The sequence below is a fragment of the Peromyscus californicus genome, unplaced genomic scaffold (genome assembly GCF_007827085.1).
Source record: "Peromyscus californicus insignis strain IS unplaced genomic scaffold, ASM782708v3 Scaffold_7__1_contigs__length_154581171, whole genome shotgun sequence".
In the NCBI taxonomy this organism is placed as follows: Eukaryota; Metazoa; Chordata; class Mammalia; order Rodentia; family Cricetidae; genus Peromyscus; species Peromyscus californicus.
In genome coordinates, this window is record NW_026294595.1 from 34,631,368 (window position 1) to 34,646,687 (window position 15,320).

At 41.4% G+C, this 15,320-nt stretch overlaps 1 protein-coding gene across 2 annotated transcripts in view; it reads left to right on the forward strand.

Annotated features, from left to right (window-relative positions):
• The window catches only part of Gpd2 (glycerol-3-phosphate dehydrogenase 2), a 143,882-nt gene that overhangs the window by 54,534 nt on the left and 74,028 nt on the right, over positions 1-15,320 (forward strand). For both annotated transcript variants that reach the window (XM_052724089.1, XM_052724088.1), the window contains exon 3: positions 3,431-3,602. In XM_052724089.1, the coding sequence (XP_052580049.1) occupies positions 3,431-3,602 (172 nt within the window). The remainder of the gene's footprint in view (positions 1-3,430; positions 3,603-15,320) is intronic.

The window sequence follows — 15,320 nt, forward strand, 5'->3', positions numbered from 1 at the left end:
CTCAGCAGTGGGCCTCTGGGCATGCCAGTGGGGGATTATCTTGATTAGGTTAATAGAGATGGGAAGATCTGAGCATAGGCATTCACCACTCCCAGCTTTCTGAGGTTGGATGCTGTTGGACTGCTGGCTACTTCAAGCTCCTGCTGCTTTGGCTTCCTGACGTGATAGATTGTACCTTCAAATTGTGAGCCAAAATAAACCCTTTCTTTAAGTAGTGTCGGAGTATTTTGTCAAAGCAACTGGGAAAGTATCTAAGACGCCAGTTGAAGGACTTTGAGGTTCCACGCTACCCCTTGCTTTGGCACAATTACAAATAAAGTCAATGTTGAACCTCTGCTAACAAGTTTTAGTGTGGACACTGGCATTCATTTCAGATGGGTAATTATCAAGGATGCCGACTGCTGGTAGGTTAAAAGAATAGTTTGGAGAGATAAAGTGATGAGACTAATATTGAGACATATACCAGTTTGCTATCTGGGGTTCTACAAATTAGAAATCATTGTGGCATGAAGAGTATTGGATGATATGGAACACCTGAGATTCTCTAGAGAGTTGATAGCCATCTGAAAAGAATGAACAGGGCATACCTAAGAGGCATGGTACTCACTCATTACTGTTGGGGCAGTTGAGTACTATCTATCTAAAGGAAGCTAAGAAAGAGAGGTACAAAAAGCAGGAGAAAAATAGTTGTTTTGGACACTGAGTTGAGTGATCAATCAGTTGTTTGTGATCAGATGTAGTAGTATTGTGGGCATGGGATGTCTTGTGATGAAGAGGGTAATGGTGTGTATGTGAAAATCTAGATAATAGTGAGTTTAGTGGGTAAATACTAAGGCTGGGTAATTTAGGGGCTTTTGAATATTTTATGAATTTTTAGGATAAATGTTGGAAACATATAAGATGCTGGAAACATATTCCATACATGGAAATGGTGGTGTTGTTTTGGACAAGATCTTGCCCTGTAGTCCATGCTGGCCTTGAACTTGTAATGCTCCTGCCTCCCTGCCTTTTGGGCACTGAGATCACAGGCATGCAGCCATCATATAAAGACGAAAGAGGTGTTTTTAACATTAAGATAAGACAGGCTGAGACTGTTCCCACAGAAGGTCAGGAAGCTGACAGGACCTTGTAACCAGTGGGAACGACTGAGGCCCCTCACCTTTCCCCCACTCGCCAAGGAGACGCCCTCATTCAGTCTTCCTGGTTAGAACAGAATAGGGAGTTCTTTGGATTAACAAGTTCTAATGAACTATACCGTAATACGGTCTTTAAACTTATTTCTCGACTATTTCTAGAAAACTTACCAGGCAGAAAATGTCAGCAATTCTGTTGATGTGTGAAAATGCTCCGGCGGTTTAGTCACTTGTCAGCCCCATGTCCAAGTCTTTCCCATCTGCCATGGCGCAGCTCTTCCTCCCTCCCCACAGTGGCCATAGTCTGCCCCACCCCCCACTCTGACATTTGCTTTTTCCACAAACGTGTTATGTGTGTGTGTACTGTCTCTTCGTGTGCTCTCTCTTCCTTCGCATTAGGTGAGGAAGACAAAGACCATCGCTAGCAGAGTCCAGTCCTTCACAGGTCATAGCAGCTCCTTCTATCTGGCTTGTTGCACAAGGAAACCGTTAATTAATGCATGCATAGGAGGAGTTACCTGCGGAACGGGAGTTGGCGTTTGAACTAATAATTTAAAAATTAATGCGCCGTGTTGTGAGTACGGAGGTCAAAGGACAGTTTGTTGGAGTCTGCTCTCCCCTCCTAGGGATTGGACTCAGTTGGTCAGACTTCCAAGATGGGTGCAGAGACCCAAGCTGGACCCCTGTGGCCCCAGACAGGGTTTTCCCAATGTTCTCTAGACTTCTGGCTTTATTTTCATAGAGATCCAATTGACTTGATAATAGGTATTCTAGTCATAGGGAGTAGTTTGGTTTATCTGAATTTTTAAAAAATCCCTTATCTTGACTGAGTAGCATAATCTCCATGTAAGAGCAGTAACCACAGCTGGATATGCTGGTGAACACTGTAAGCCCAGCCCTTAGCCAGCACAGGGCCAGTTTGGGGCCAGTCTGGGCTGCATAGAGAATTCCAAGCCATCTTGTAGATACACGGAGAGACCCTGCCTTGAAGACCTGAGGGCTCCTGTTCTTGAGCAAGCTAGGCCCTGCTCATTCTGAGCTTCATAGGTGATTTAGGGGCGAGTGGGAGAGTGAAGACTCTACTCTGTGCTGATCCTGTGAAGGGGTGGAGGGAAAGAGAAGTTGTCCTCTTTGGATAACTAAAGGAGCAAGCAACATGGGTCGATTACTCTGCATTGTGGTAAATGAATCTACACTGTAGTGTGAGAAAAAAAAATCCCAAATATCTATTTTCCTGTGTGTTTGACCTTGACTTCTGGTTCTGGCACGCTTTCGTGTGTGTGTGTGTGTGTGTGTGTGTGTGTGTGTGTGTATTTTTTAACAAGTTGTCATCCTTGTAACACAGGCTGGGTCTGTGACTCACTATGAACCCTAGGATGGCCTCTTGCCTTTGTCTCTCCCGTGAGTAGGAATTGTAGATGTGGGGCAGCAGAGAGGTCAAATCCTTTTTGCTTGCGGATGTCCTGGGTATGGATCAAAGAGTCTTACATGTACTAGGCAAACACTTTGTAAAAATAAACAACAGCAACAAAAGGACAAGTATTTTTGATTTGGGCTGATGATGAGTTCTTTATTAAAGAACCAAGAAACTTAGGAGGACTATGCCTAGTTTGAATGATATTACTATTAATTTTTCAAAAATCTAAATAATGTACTGTAAATATTGGAAATCTTTACCTTTACATTTGAATATTGATGGGAAAGCCTCTTATTAAAATCTTTGAAAAATATTTCCATTGTGCCTCATAGATTTATCTAAATAAGACACTAACTTCTGCTAAGCAGACTTTTCGATTGTGTTGATTTAAACCAACAAATCACAGAATCTAGAGCATATTTTTGTCCTGAGAATTGAATAAGAAACATACTCATAAGAAAATGCACAATGGTTATAAAGTGCTATTTTCTCTTTTCACATGATGTCTGCAGTTTTAAATTTTATCTGAATGGTTGGATGTGACTGGGTAAAATACTTCCTTTTGATTCCTCAGATTGGTTTAGGTAAAACATTTGGGAATTGCTACATAGTGTTAGAAATAATTAAACTTTGCTATATTTAAAACTCAAACAAACATTTGAGATATTGAATTTGAAACCAGGTGTTCTGTGGGTAAATAGCTGAGACCTATGTAAAGAAATAAAGCCCACTCCCACACAACTGCTCCTGGGACTATGTGTGGACCGTGGGCTAGCTCTGGTAGGCCTCACCTCCATTACGAATTTCTTTATAGTATAGTGTACACTTTGCTAAATTAGCATTCCAGATGTGTGACCGGAACCTGTCCACGTTCCCTCAGGTGAGCCTGGCTTATGTGGAAGCAGCTGAGTGCCTCACAGAGCCTGTGAACAGGGAGCCTCCTTCCAGAGAAGCTCAGCTCATGACTTTGCAGAACACCTCGGAGTTTGACATCCTTGTTATTGGAGGAGGAGCCACAGGAAGTGGCTGTGCCCTGGACGCTGTCACCAGAGGTGAGTCATCTTCATTGTAAGTGAAGACAGTGTTGATCCTGAGCTCACATTTCTCTCGGTGTTCCCCTATTTTCCCTCCTTCGTGAATACTCTTGCAGTTTTCAAAAATCTAGGTGCTCGCAACAGTTTTAAAGTTAAATATAATGGTAAATACATATCTCACTCCAGCAGATGTATTTGAAAATAAAACTCTATAATCCTGAAAATTCATTCATATAAACCTTGTAACCTAAGTATTTTTCTGTTTATTCTGAATCATGATAAATTTAAAATATAGACACACTAGAGTCTGCTCTATTATCATATTGACCCCAGTTCTCATCAAATTTCATGTCTCCAATCATAGTGTATAATTTGAGGGCGATTATACTCAAAGATGCTAAAGTAGGTGGGAAGAGCAGTCTACAGTTATCACGAGGCAGCTTGAGCTTAGCTTTCTGGCCAGCCTGAGCAGGAGAGTGGAAAGGGGATATATTTCTATCCTTATGGCAGGTTGTGTTTGGAACTGCTCTACTCAAAAGAATTAATATCTTCGCCAGGTGGTAGTGGTGCACGCTTTTAATTCCAGCACTGGGGAAGCGGAGGCATCGGATCTCTGTGAGTTCGAGGCCAGCCTGGTTTACCGAGTGAGTTCCAAGACAGCTAGGACTGTTATACAGAGAAACCCTGTCTCGAAAAACCAAAAAAAGAAAAAAAGAATTAGTATCTTCTAGGTGACAATTTTCTGTGCCAAAGAGATTCCTTTCTCTAGTAGGAGTCAGGAAACTTATTTTCCCTCCTATCGCTGGTTATTTTCTTGATTTATATAAAAACATATAATCATTCTTTTCATTCCAATTTTGCAAATATTTGGGGTACTTAATGCATGCGTAGTAGTATACAAGGTACTATAAGAGAATAAAGAGATGATCTATGGTCAGTGCCTTTAGCGAACTTTTGTGTATAGACCACGTTACAGAGAATATGTGTATCTGTCATTGTGTTCAGAGGCATTACAGAGGCTGGTACATATTTCTGTAAGTATAAACTCTCTCTCATTGACCGAGAGTGATCAGGAGCTGAAAAGCTCCTGGCATGTGTAGCAGTTTAATAGGCAAATATTACTTACTGAGAAGGGCCTGGCCCAAAGGAATCTGCTGGCAGAACTGCATGGAATCAGTGCATGTGGGGATGGCAGGGCTTTAACCTGGAGCACGAGGCCAGCAAGGAAGATTATGAGGAAAGAGTTGAGAGGCAGAAGGTGTGCCAGGTAAAGGCCTTGACTTTCCTGAGCAGGCCTCCTGAGATCTGGGAGATGAAGAAAGGGTTGGTAATTTGGAAGGTGCAGGGACGTCTGCAGACGCTCCAGAGACATGGAGACAAATGCCATGGTGAAGTGGGATTGAGAAGAAGGCCATCTGTTGAAGGACTTTTTCCTGTTTTTCTTTTGGGAAGACAGGAGGAACAATTCAGGGCAGGACTGAAGTTTAATATGCAAGTCACAGAAGAAGAGAGGGTGCAGCAGAGTCCTGGGGAAAGATGGGGAAAGGGCTGTCACAGGTGTGCCCTAGCGTGCACAGAAGCTGGTGTTTGTTTCTCAGGGACAGAAACAGGAGTAAAGATTCTAAAAGAGAAGAAAGGGACCCTGCACTTAGAATTGATCTAGAACAGACAGAACCAGTGTGCGACGTTCCACTTATGTGTGGGAGGAAGGGACTTCAGTGCTGAAAAAACACACCACTGCCTTATAGAGAAGGTAATAAGGAAACACCTACTTCCGCCTTATAGAAAAGGTAATAGGGAAATGCATACTTCCGCCTTATAGAAAAGGTGATAGAGAAACACATACTTCTGCCTTAGCGAGGAGGTAATAGAGAAAGGGGAGCTTCTTTGTCAAATTTGTAAATAGAGATTGTTATCCATCAGGGAGAGGCAGGACGGAAGTAGAGGGAGACAGAGAGACAGAGAGAGACAGAGACAGAGACAGAGAGAGACAGAGAGAAGGAGAGGAAGGGGAGCAGGAGGAGAGGGAGAACATATGAATGTATGTGTGCACACCTAGTATTGCCGAGAAAATAGACAGAATCCTGAACTGAAAATTGACTAGTTATCAATAATAAATGGAGAAAACGAGAAAGGATTTATAGAAGCAGAAGAAGTTGTTTAGAGACAGATCTGGAGCTGAAGAAGCCAGGGTGGCAGGTAGGGCAGCTTGAGAGCCAGGGTGGTTGGAGGACCGTAAGGGAATCAGAATGAAACAGTCACCATGGGCTGCGTCTTTTCTCCTTTTGAAAAGTGTCACCCTTGTTTTCTTTTGTGTCTCTATTTCTGCTTAAAAAAAGATCAGTTGTAGGTACTCTCCTACAGCGTGCTTTAGTAGTTATATAACAGTGTACTTAGTAGTTTTTTATGTATGCTGTATTCCTTCTTTCTTGTCAATGGAAAAATGCTCTTTTATATATTTTCACTAAGTGAATGAAGTGTTTTGCTTGCTTCTTTTTGTGAGTGTGTTGATGTATTTACATATGTTCATTTGGGTATGGTTTTTTTTTTGTGTGTTGTATGTTTGTATGTACATTTGTGTATGGTTTTTGTGTGTGTGTTGTATGTTTGTATGTACATTTGTGTATGGTTTTTGTGTTTGTGTTGTATGTTTATATGTACATTTGTGTATGGTTTTGTGTGTTGTATGTTTGTATGTACATTTGTGTATGGTTTTTGTGAGTGTTCATGTCTACAGAGGATAGATGTTGATGATGGATATCTTTTTCAGTCACTCTTCACATACTTGTTGGTGAGACATGAGCTGACTTGGTCACCCAGCCTGGCCTCAAACGTTAGATGCTCCTGACTTAGCCACCCAACTGCTTAGATTTCAGGCGTGTGACAGCGTGTCTGGCTATTTTTGTGTTTGTGTGTGTGTGTGTGTTGGAGACTAAACCTGGTGCCTCAGGCCTTCCAAGTACATAACGACTACACTGCATCTCCAGCCTCATTTTTTTCTTTCTTATTTAAAACACTACTGTTATGAGTTAAGTGCTGAACAAGCTCTGAGCATACAAGAACTAGTAAGATATGAACTAATACATTTTTTTTTCCTTTGAGCAGTGAAGTGGGCATTTGGTAGTGATCAGGGAATTGTGGGTAGTGATAGTGATGGTGATGATGATGGTGATGATGATGATGATGATGGTGATGACAATGACCAAAAGGATGATGATTAGAGTTTCCATGAGAATCTTACAGTTAATAACATCTAAGAAAATGATATACATTTAATACTTGGTGACATATTGATCACCACTTTAAAATACTTGCCTGTCTTTTCTAAGTTGATGGTTTACAGAAGGGATGGGCATAGTGTTTATAATTAAAACATATAAGGAGGTGCTGAAGGCAGTCTGTGTTTATCCTCTTACTGTGGTTTCTGATTATATCAGTGGCCCTCTGAAGTGTGAAATAACCACGGGCCTTTGGTTAATGAATTGCGCATTGTTGCTGTTCATTCATGGAATTTGCTCTTTTATTATATTTGATGCTTCACTTAACAACAAATTTTGCTTTCTCTGTGTTTGATATGTTTTTACCAAATTATTCCTGATTGTATCCATTAATCTTTAGTCACATTTGACAAAAATAAATTACTGTGATCTTTTAAAGTTACCAGTAATAATTAGATTTTTTTCAGGGCATCAAAGTTTTGGGGGAACCACTAGATGTGAAAGGGCTTGTATAGATGTGTTTACACAAGCTTTTAGACAAAATCCTATGCCTAGATATAATTTCGGTAATGGATAAACAAAGGCTGGGAGAAGGAGAAGTTGTGGGGTCTTTATAATGCTTATTTATTTACATCCTCATCATCTGCATTTTCTCAGGAATCAATTTTCATTTGTTTCATTTGAAAATATTATTTTATGAACATAATAACATGCACAGTTTGGCTCACGTTCTCCTGCAGGTCTATGATCAAAAGTAACGGCTTCACTGTTCACTACATCTGTGGCCAGTTTCTGGGCTGAAGTATGATCCCCCAGACCCTGTGGTGGGGGCTTTGCACCCAAAGGAACAGAAAGGAGGAGACTGATTATTACAGTCTCTCCCTCAGGGCTGTTGAAGGTGTTCACTTCTTTGTCTCTTTTGATGGGACTTACCTGTGTGTATGTGGGACCACCCAGGACATCTTTGGTTTAAAATCTAACTTACAAAACTTAACTCTGTGCTTTTGTTTAAATTGTAGAAAAGACTCTATGGCCAGAGAAGTGTTTATGTAGTTGTCTTGTTTGAAAATGTATATTAGAGCACCAGGGGTTGGGGTGGGATGGGGAGTGTGACTGGTGACAGCAGCATCAGGATTTCAGGGTTCTGAGACAGGTTTCAAAAACCTAAATGCCAGGCGCCGGGGAGATGGGGAGATGGCTCAGCAGTTAAGAACACTCACTGCTCTTTCAGAGGACCCGAGTTCGGTTCCCAGTACCCAAATGAATGGTAGCTCCAAAGGATCTGATGCCCTCTGTCCTTTCCTGCACACATATGATGCATAGGAACTCTCAAAGGCATACACATAAAATAATAAATCTTTAAAGAAACCCTAAAAACAGAACAGTGCACAGGTACTTTTGGTTTAGAAGTGGTATATGGCTGGCAACTCTTGAATCTCACCCTGCTTTTTTCAAGTCTGGGCAGTGTAACTCAGTAAAGACACAGATTATGCATATTGGATGAATTGGGTTCAAATTTTGGTCTCATTGCTTATTTATCTCTGGCTTTCAGTAAGTGTCTTAATTTTACACAGAACGTCCAGATTTTCAAGAATAATTGGAGGGTAATAGTAACATCCTTTTCTATAAGTGAAGATTTATGCATTGTAGGAAAAAAAAATGGCAAAAGAACTTGAAGATAGTTCGTTCTAGGGCTTTTAGGCCTATGTGCTTGAGTACTATGCCACCCTGTTCCTGAGGGTGGGGTGCACAGTTAGCTTTTTGTCAGCTGGACATAACTGGAGTCACCTGGGAAAAGAGATCCTTAACTGAGGATTTGGCTCCATCAGACTGGTCTATCTCTGGAGGGCAGGTAGGCCTAGGCCAGTGATTCTCAACATGTGGATCGTGACCCCTTTGGGGGTTGCATATCAGATATCATCCTGCATATCAGATTTTCAGATTATGACTCACAATGGTAGCAAAATTACAGTTGTGAAGCAGCAATGAAATAATTCTACACCTGGGGGTCACCACAACACGAGGCTCCATATTAAAGGGTCGCAGCGTGAGGAAGGCTGAGAACCACTGGCCTAGGCTGTGTAACAGAGGCAGCTGAGGACTTCTGCTCCAAGTTCCTGCCTTGCCTTGCTTTGAGGACGGACTCTAAGATGTAAAATGAAATAAGCCCTTTGCTCCTGTAAGTTGCTTTTGGTCAGTGTTTTGTTACAGCCATAAAGCTTAAACCAGGCCAGTGAGGGAAGCTGCATTGCAAGGGACGGAACTGCAGAAAGCAAGTTCATTGCTTGCTAGACACTGGAAAGGGTGTAATGTTGCCAGTCTCTGGTCATTATTTTGGAAATTTAACTTTTTGGAGGGTTTTTGTTTGTTTGTTTGAGACAGGGTCTCTCTACATAGCCCTGTCTGTCATGGAACTCACTATGTAGACCAGACTGTTCTGGAATGCACAGAGATTTGCCTGCTTCTGCCTCCCCGAGTGCTGGGATTAAAGGCTTGTGACCTATGTCTGACCTTTAACACAGTTTTAATATAGTGATTTCCTTTGTCAGGAGTCAGGTAGGAGAAACTTGAAAAATGGTGCCAACCCTACTTGGTAAGCAAACCTGTGACATCTCCTAGATTACTAGAATAACTACTGTAAAGTTCTGTGGCAAAGGGATGGGAAGAAGAGCGGGGCAAAAGTGAGGGTTTAGAAGTAGATGTGAAGTTTAGCACAGTGCTGTGGAGTGTTTGCCGGGGGTACGAGGAAGGTTCTGGGTCTGAGCCTTCACTGCTGCAAACACAACAAAACAACAAAACATTTTCATCTGTACCAAAAAACAATCAAGTAAAACTATAGAAAACTTGGAAAATACTTGTTATGCCCAACAGGGTTTGTTTCAAGTAGTTCATGTGTTTGTGATAGGGATTCATGTAGCCCGGGTTGACTTCAAACCAGCCAGGGAGCAGAGAGTCATTTTGAACTTCTGATCCTCCTGCCCTCTACCTCCTGGGTTCTGGAATTACAGCTGCGCACCACCATGTCCAGTTTAAATTTCAGACATTTTCAGTATTTCGTTTTGTCTATCCTTCATAAACAGTATTTAACTAGTCCTATGTATGTATTTATTTATTCCTTAAAAAATTTATTTATTTTTTGTTTTATGTGTGTGGATATTTTGCCTGTAGAGGTAAGAAGAGGGTGTTGGATCATCTGGAACTGGAGTTACAGATGATTGTTAGTTGCCGTGTGGGTGCTGGGAATTGAACTGGGTCTTCTAGAACAGCAGTAAGTGCTCTTAACTGCTGAGCCATCACTCTGGCCCCATTTAGCCTTTTCATTTTGCTTCTCTTTCCCCTTTCTGGCTATCATTTAGATTGATTTTGTTTCTTTGAATTGTTAATGGACTTAGTTCTTTGAAAATTTAATACATGTATGTAATGCATTATGATTATTGTCTCCTCCCATCCTCTCATCTCCACCACTATCAACCCTTCCTCCTCCTTACCCGTTTATTCTTCTCCCAGACCGATACCTTTTGGTTTTGTTTTGTGACCCATTTCAGTTAATCATGTGTGAGCACTGGATGGGACTATCCTTTGGAACGTGGTGGGGCCACCAATGAACTCTCTTTTTCCTGAATGGTTGGTTCTTCTTTTCCCTAATCTATCAGGAAATACTTAGTTTTCTCATCTCTTCTGTTTCTAGATTTAGTTGCTACTGTATATAAGATCCTCTGGAACTTTTCCTGTCACTGGGTCTTCCACCTGGTGTTGATCTTGACCATCTGCTGAGACAGCCAAAGCCTTGGCTCTGGAGGTGTGCTGGGGCTCTATTTATCTTCCTGCATCCGGCTGTGACCTAGCAGATAGGTCCCCAGTCCTAGACGGTGGTCAGGAGCAGCTTGGTAACTAACTTCCTGTACAAAGTGTAGAACCTTCTTCAGTGTCTGTTCTCAGGGGTTCATCTGAGTTCCTTGTTTCCACACAGTGAATAGTGATATGCCGTATCCTTTAGGAACATTTTCCCAGATCCTGAGCCCACCAAGACAGAGGCGTTTGCCTGAAACACTCTATTCTGCTGCATTGCTGCTCCATGGAATATTTATCTTAATTTTGAATCAATCATGTCTTTTTAAAATAGTTTTGTTCGAATAAAGAAAACAGGAGTTGTTCAAAGATGGGTGTGCAACAGTCGTGTTAACTAAATTTTTGCTATTTGAAAACTAACGTATGCATGTGTATATGTATTCACCTCTCTGTATGTGTCTCTGTGTGTGCATGTATGTGAATGCGTGGCCACAGAAAGAGTGCTGGGATTAAATTCACATCATCACGTCCAGCTTTTTACGTGGGTTCTGGGGATGAAACCTGGGTCCTCAGGCTTGTATAGTTAGTACGTTCACGTCTTGACATACTTCCTTGGACCTCAGAATTGGATTTATAACAGCATTTATGAAAGCAAGATATTGGAGAATGGCTTCATAAATGGTTATTTTAGCCAGTTATAGAAAATCAGATAGACCTGTAAGTAATTGCCAAGAAAATAACCAAGATGTGTTATGAGTTGGAAAAGAATATAATGAAAGAATAACTTAATTGCATTTATCTGTCTGGCTGTCTGCCTATCTGTCTATCTATCTATCTATCTATCTATCTATCTATCTATCTATCTATCTATCTATCTACCTATCTATTAATCACAAATGAATACAGGCTATAGACTCAAGCATAGCAAGATTATGGTAACACAAAGAAAACATTTTAAATAATGAACCTCACTTTCCATTAACTATTGTATTATTTTTATCATTTTGTCTTACACTGACTGATACCCCTCCCCCCATTTAACACTGGCCGTTTTTATAATGACAAGGTGAAAAGAAGGAACTATAGTAGCACCTCTCTTATTTCTGGAAACTGTATTATGTTATAAACACAATTTTGTGACTTTACAATCAATTGTCTATTTAAAATACAAAATATGTTAATGATATACTCAAAGTTAACAGAGTTATATATTAGTTATATATTCATCCACTTCCCAATATGAGCATAGCCAGATGAATTAGAATAACCAACATCTCATATTTTACACATCTGTACAAAGCCAACGTTCACTGTGGAAAAATGCCAGGCCGAGCGCTGGGTCCTGACCTTGGCTTGCCAGGGTTGCTGCCGGCTGCTCATAGGTATCATCCTAGAGGAAGGGGTCCTTCATATGAGCATCCGGCCTCTAGGGTAGCCTTTTAGCAATGACAGTGGCTCTAAGAAAACCAAACAAGTGGTTGGAGAGATGGCTCAGTGGTTAAGAGCAACGGCTGTTCTTCCAGAGAACCTGGGTTCGATTCCCAGCAACCACATGGCTCACAACTATCTGTAATGAGATCTGGCACCCTCTTCTGGCCTGCAGGCAGAACACTGCATACATAATAAATAAATCTTTAAAAAACAACAACACAAAACCAAACAGATGCCCAAAGTTTTCTCAAGAGAGTCTCACCTCTTTCCATGCAGCGTGCTGCTTTGGTGCCTGTGCTTATAGCCCTAAGACACGAAGGCTCTTAGCTTTGTGACTTGTGTTCTTGCCTTGGTGCCTCTGATTATCTCAGCGATGCCGCCTGCTTTCCATTCAGCAAACCCAAACAGTCATGTTTCTGAAATTTTATCCTAATGAAATAATTACAGATAAAGGGAGTTTAAAGGAAAATGCAATCGTGCAGTACAATCTGAAAGAGTGAAAAAAGAACATAAGCCAGATGTTCAAAAACAAGAAGCTGAATAAATAAGTCATAGTAAATGATTAATGTAATACTTTAAAATGCTTTAAAAATGGAATTATATACAATATTTATTTGATGTACAAAATGTTTACAATAAACAGTGTTATATGAAAAAAACTTTAAATATGATCCCGGTTTTGCAAAACTGTACATATGTGATTATATACATGCACAGAAAATGTGACTGTTTAAACACCCAAATGTCAACTGTGGTTATCTCCGAGTGGTGTAATTACAGGAGAGTTTTATTTTGTTCTCTGTGCATCTCTGCATTTATTATATTGAGCATGTTTTCATGCATAATAAGATAATCAGTAAAAGGTATTAAAATATACTTCTGTTCTATTCCATGTTGTGAGAGTTAAATGTCGTCTCATTTCTCCCTTTAGGTTATAATTATTTCCCTGCATTCATCCCACTGTCTTGATCCATGAGTTGGTTTAGTTGGAAATAGTTAGTCAGTGTCGCTTAGACTAGGAGAGACAGAAGAGAGATGCGTTTGGTGCTTGTCCCTCACCCCACCTGGAAGGGTGGTCTCAGTGTGCTAATGCGTGGGGTGAAGATGAGCGGAAGTAGAGTTTTCTACAACTCGTCTTTCTGCCTGAGATTGCACTCAGCGTGTTATTACTCCGTCACTGCTGTGAAATTCCTGTACAAACCCCTAAAATTAATAAGATGCTCAGATACACTGATGGTAGCATTTGGCATTATTTTGATTCTTCCCAACAGTGGTAGGGGTTATTGCTTTCCATTAATAAATACATAAATAAATAACTTAGCGAAAGGTAAGAAAGGAAGGAGGGAACAAAAGTCTTTCTCATAACGTCTTGGAACTAGGTGACTGGAGAGAAGGCTCAGTGGTTAAGAGCACTGGCTGTTCTTCCAGAGGCCCTGAGTTTGATTCCCAGCACCCACACATAGCAGCTACCAACCATCTGTAACTCCACTTCCTGGGAATCTGATCATGTCTTCTGACCTCCATGGCATCAGACACGCACGTGTTGCATATACATGCATGTAGGCAAATAATACACGTGAAATAAATCTAAAAATAAAAAACTTTCACTTAATTACAGGCCTGGGGTGTGGAGATCTGTCTGTCTTCTCTGAAGAATAGCCTCCACAGCCTCCTCAGCGCTCACTGGAAACATTGCTTTTGATCTCTTCAAACCTGTCTTACCTAAGAATGCAAGGCCCAAGGACTGAGTGCCACATCAAAAAACCATTCAGTTGTTCTAGGAGGATAAAAGGGGCCTCTCTTACTTCCTTACCTTATCCTTAAATTAGGATGCAAAGCTCTTCATTTAAAACCAGCCGTCTTTGAGGAGGGAAACATTAGACTAAGAAAACAAACCCAAAAATAAACAATCATGGTCCAGTGATGCAAACTTGCAATCCCAGCCCTGGGGAGGCCTGCACGCACTATACTCTCTTCAGTTCCGGGGGTCCATTTCCATGAACCAGAGCTTGCTTGGAATTTTTTAAGACTAATTTTAATTTTTTTTTTCTTCACAAGTTCTCAGAGATTGTTTGGAGAAGTCCTATTATGTTTCCTGTCAAGGTAATCACTGAAGTGTTTAAGCTGAAAAATCTGATTGATTAGGGTTCTAGAAAGATTTCTTTGGGTGAGGGGGTAGGGATGGGGCTGGAGAGTTGCCAAGAGCAGACCTGAGACTCACAGTGTAGCCAGGGCGATCAGGCCCTGATGCATAGTACTTTAATGAAGCATGTTAACTAAAACTGGCCTTGGACCTGCAGAGGTCTTCTCAGCGATATTTTCCTTTTGAGGATATCCAGTAATTGCTGTTGTGGCCAACAGTGGCCTTCAGGACAGGATTGGAATGCTCCGGTGTGTGAGATTCTCACATGCTCTATCTCCAGCCCCCAGTGACAAGCTGCTGTGACAAGGCTAGGCACTTTCAAACGTTTGCCAGTCGCTCGCCCTCCCTCCATCCTTCCCTCTTTCCTCTCTCCTCTTCCATGGTTTCACTGTACATCTCAGGCCAGTGTGGAACTCCTAATTCTCCAGCCTCAACGTCCTGGGGCTGGAATTACAGGTGATAGTAGTAGGTTCAGCTTGCATCTTTAAGCTGGCCTCTGCCTACAGTAGATCCCCTCTCTCACTCGCCCATCTTGAGCAAGGCTCTGTGAACTCAGACTTTGCTGAAGGCTCCTTCCCCAGAAATGATTAAAAACTAAATTGGGGTGCCAGAGAGATGGCTCAGCAGTTAAATGTTTACTGCTCGGGTTTGGTTCCTGGCACCCACATGGTAGCTCAAAACCATCCATGACTCCAGGGGATCAGATATCTCTTCTGACCTCTTGTGGTACTGCGCACAGGTGGTGCCTATACATACACTTAGGGACAAACACACACACACACACACACACACACACACACACACACACACACACACACACACACACAATAATATGAAGAAAAAAAAAAACCTTAAATAGACATCACTATTCCTCATATAGGAGTTTTTGTTACTAGTAAATCCCTTCACAGATTTTAGTGACTTAAACAGAAATACCCGTATCATGTCTTTTGGGAAGGTTAGGACTCATGATGAAACTCTGATGAGTCTGTGGCTCTGAGTGTCCATTGATAGTGTTTCTTTGTGAAATCACTCATGTGCTGCTAGCAGGGTCCAGTTTCCCTAGCTGTTGGACTGAGGCCCGGACTCCTCATGACCTGTCGTCTGGGGCCTCTTGGTTCTTTACATGTACTGCATGACAACTTGCTTTACTAG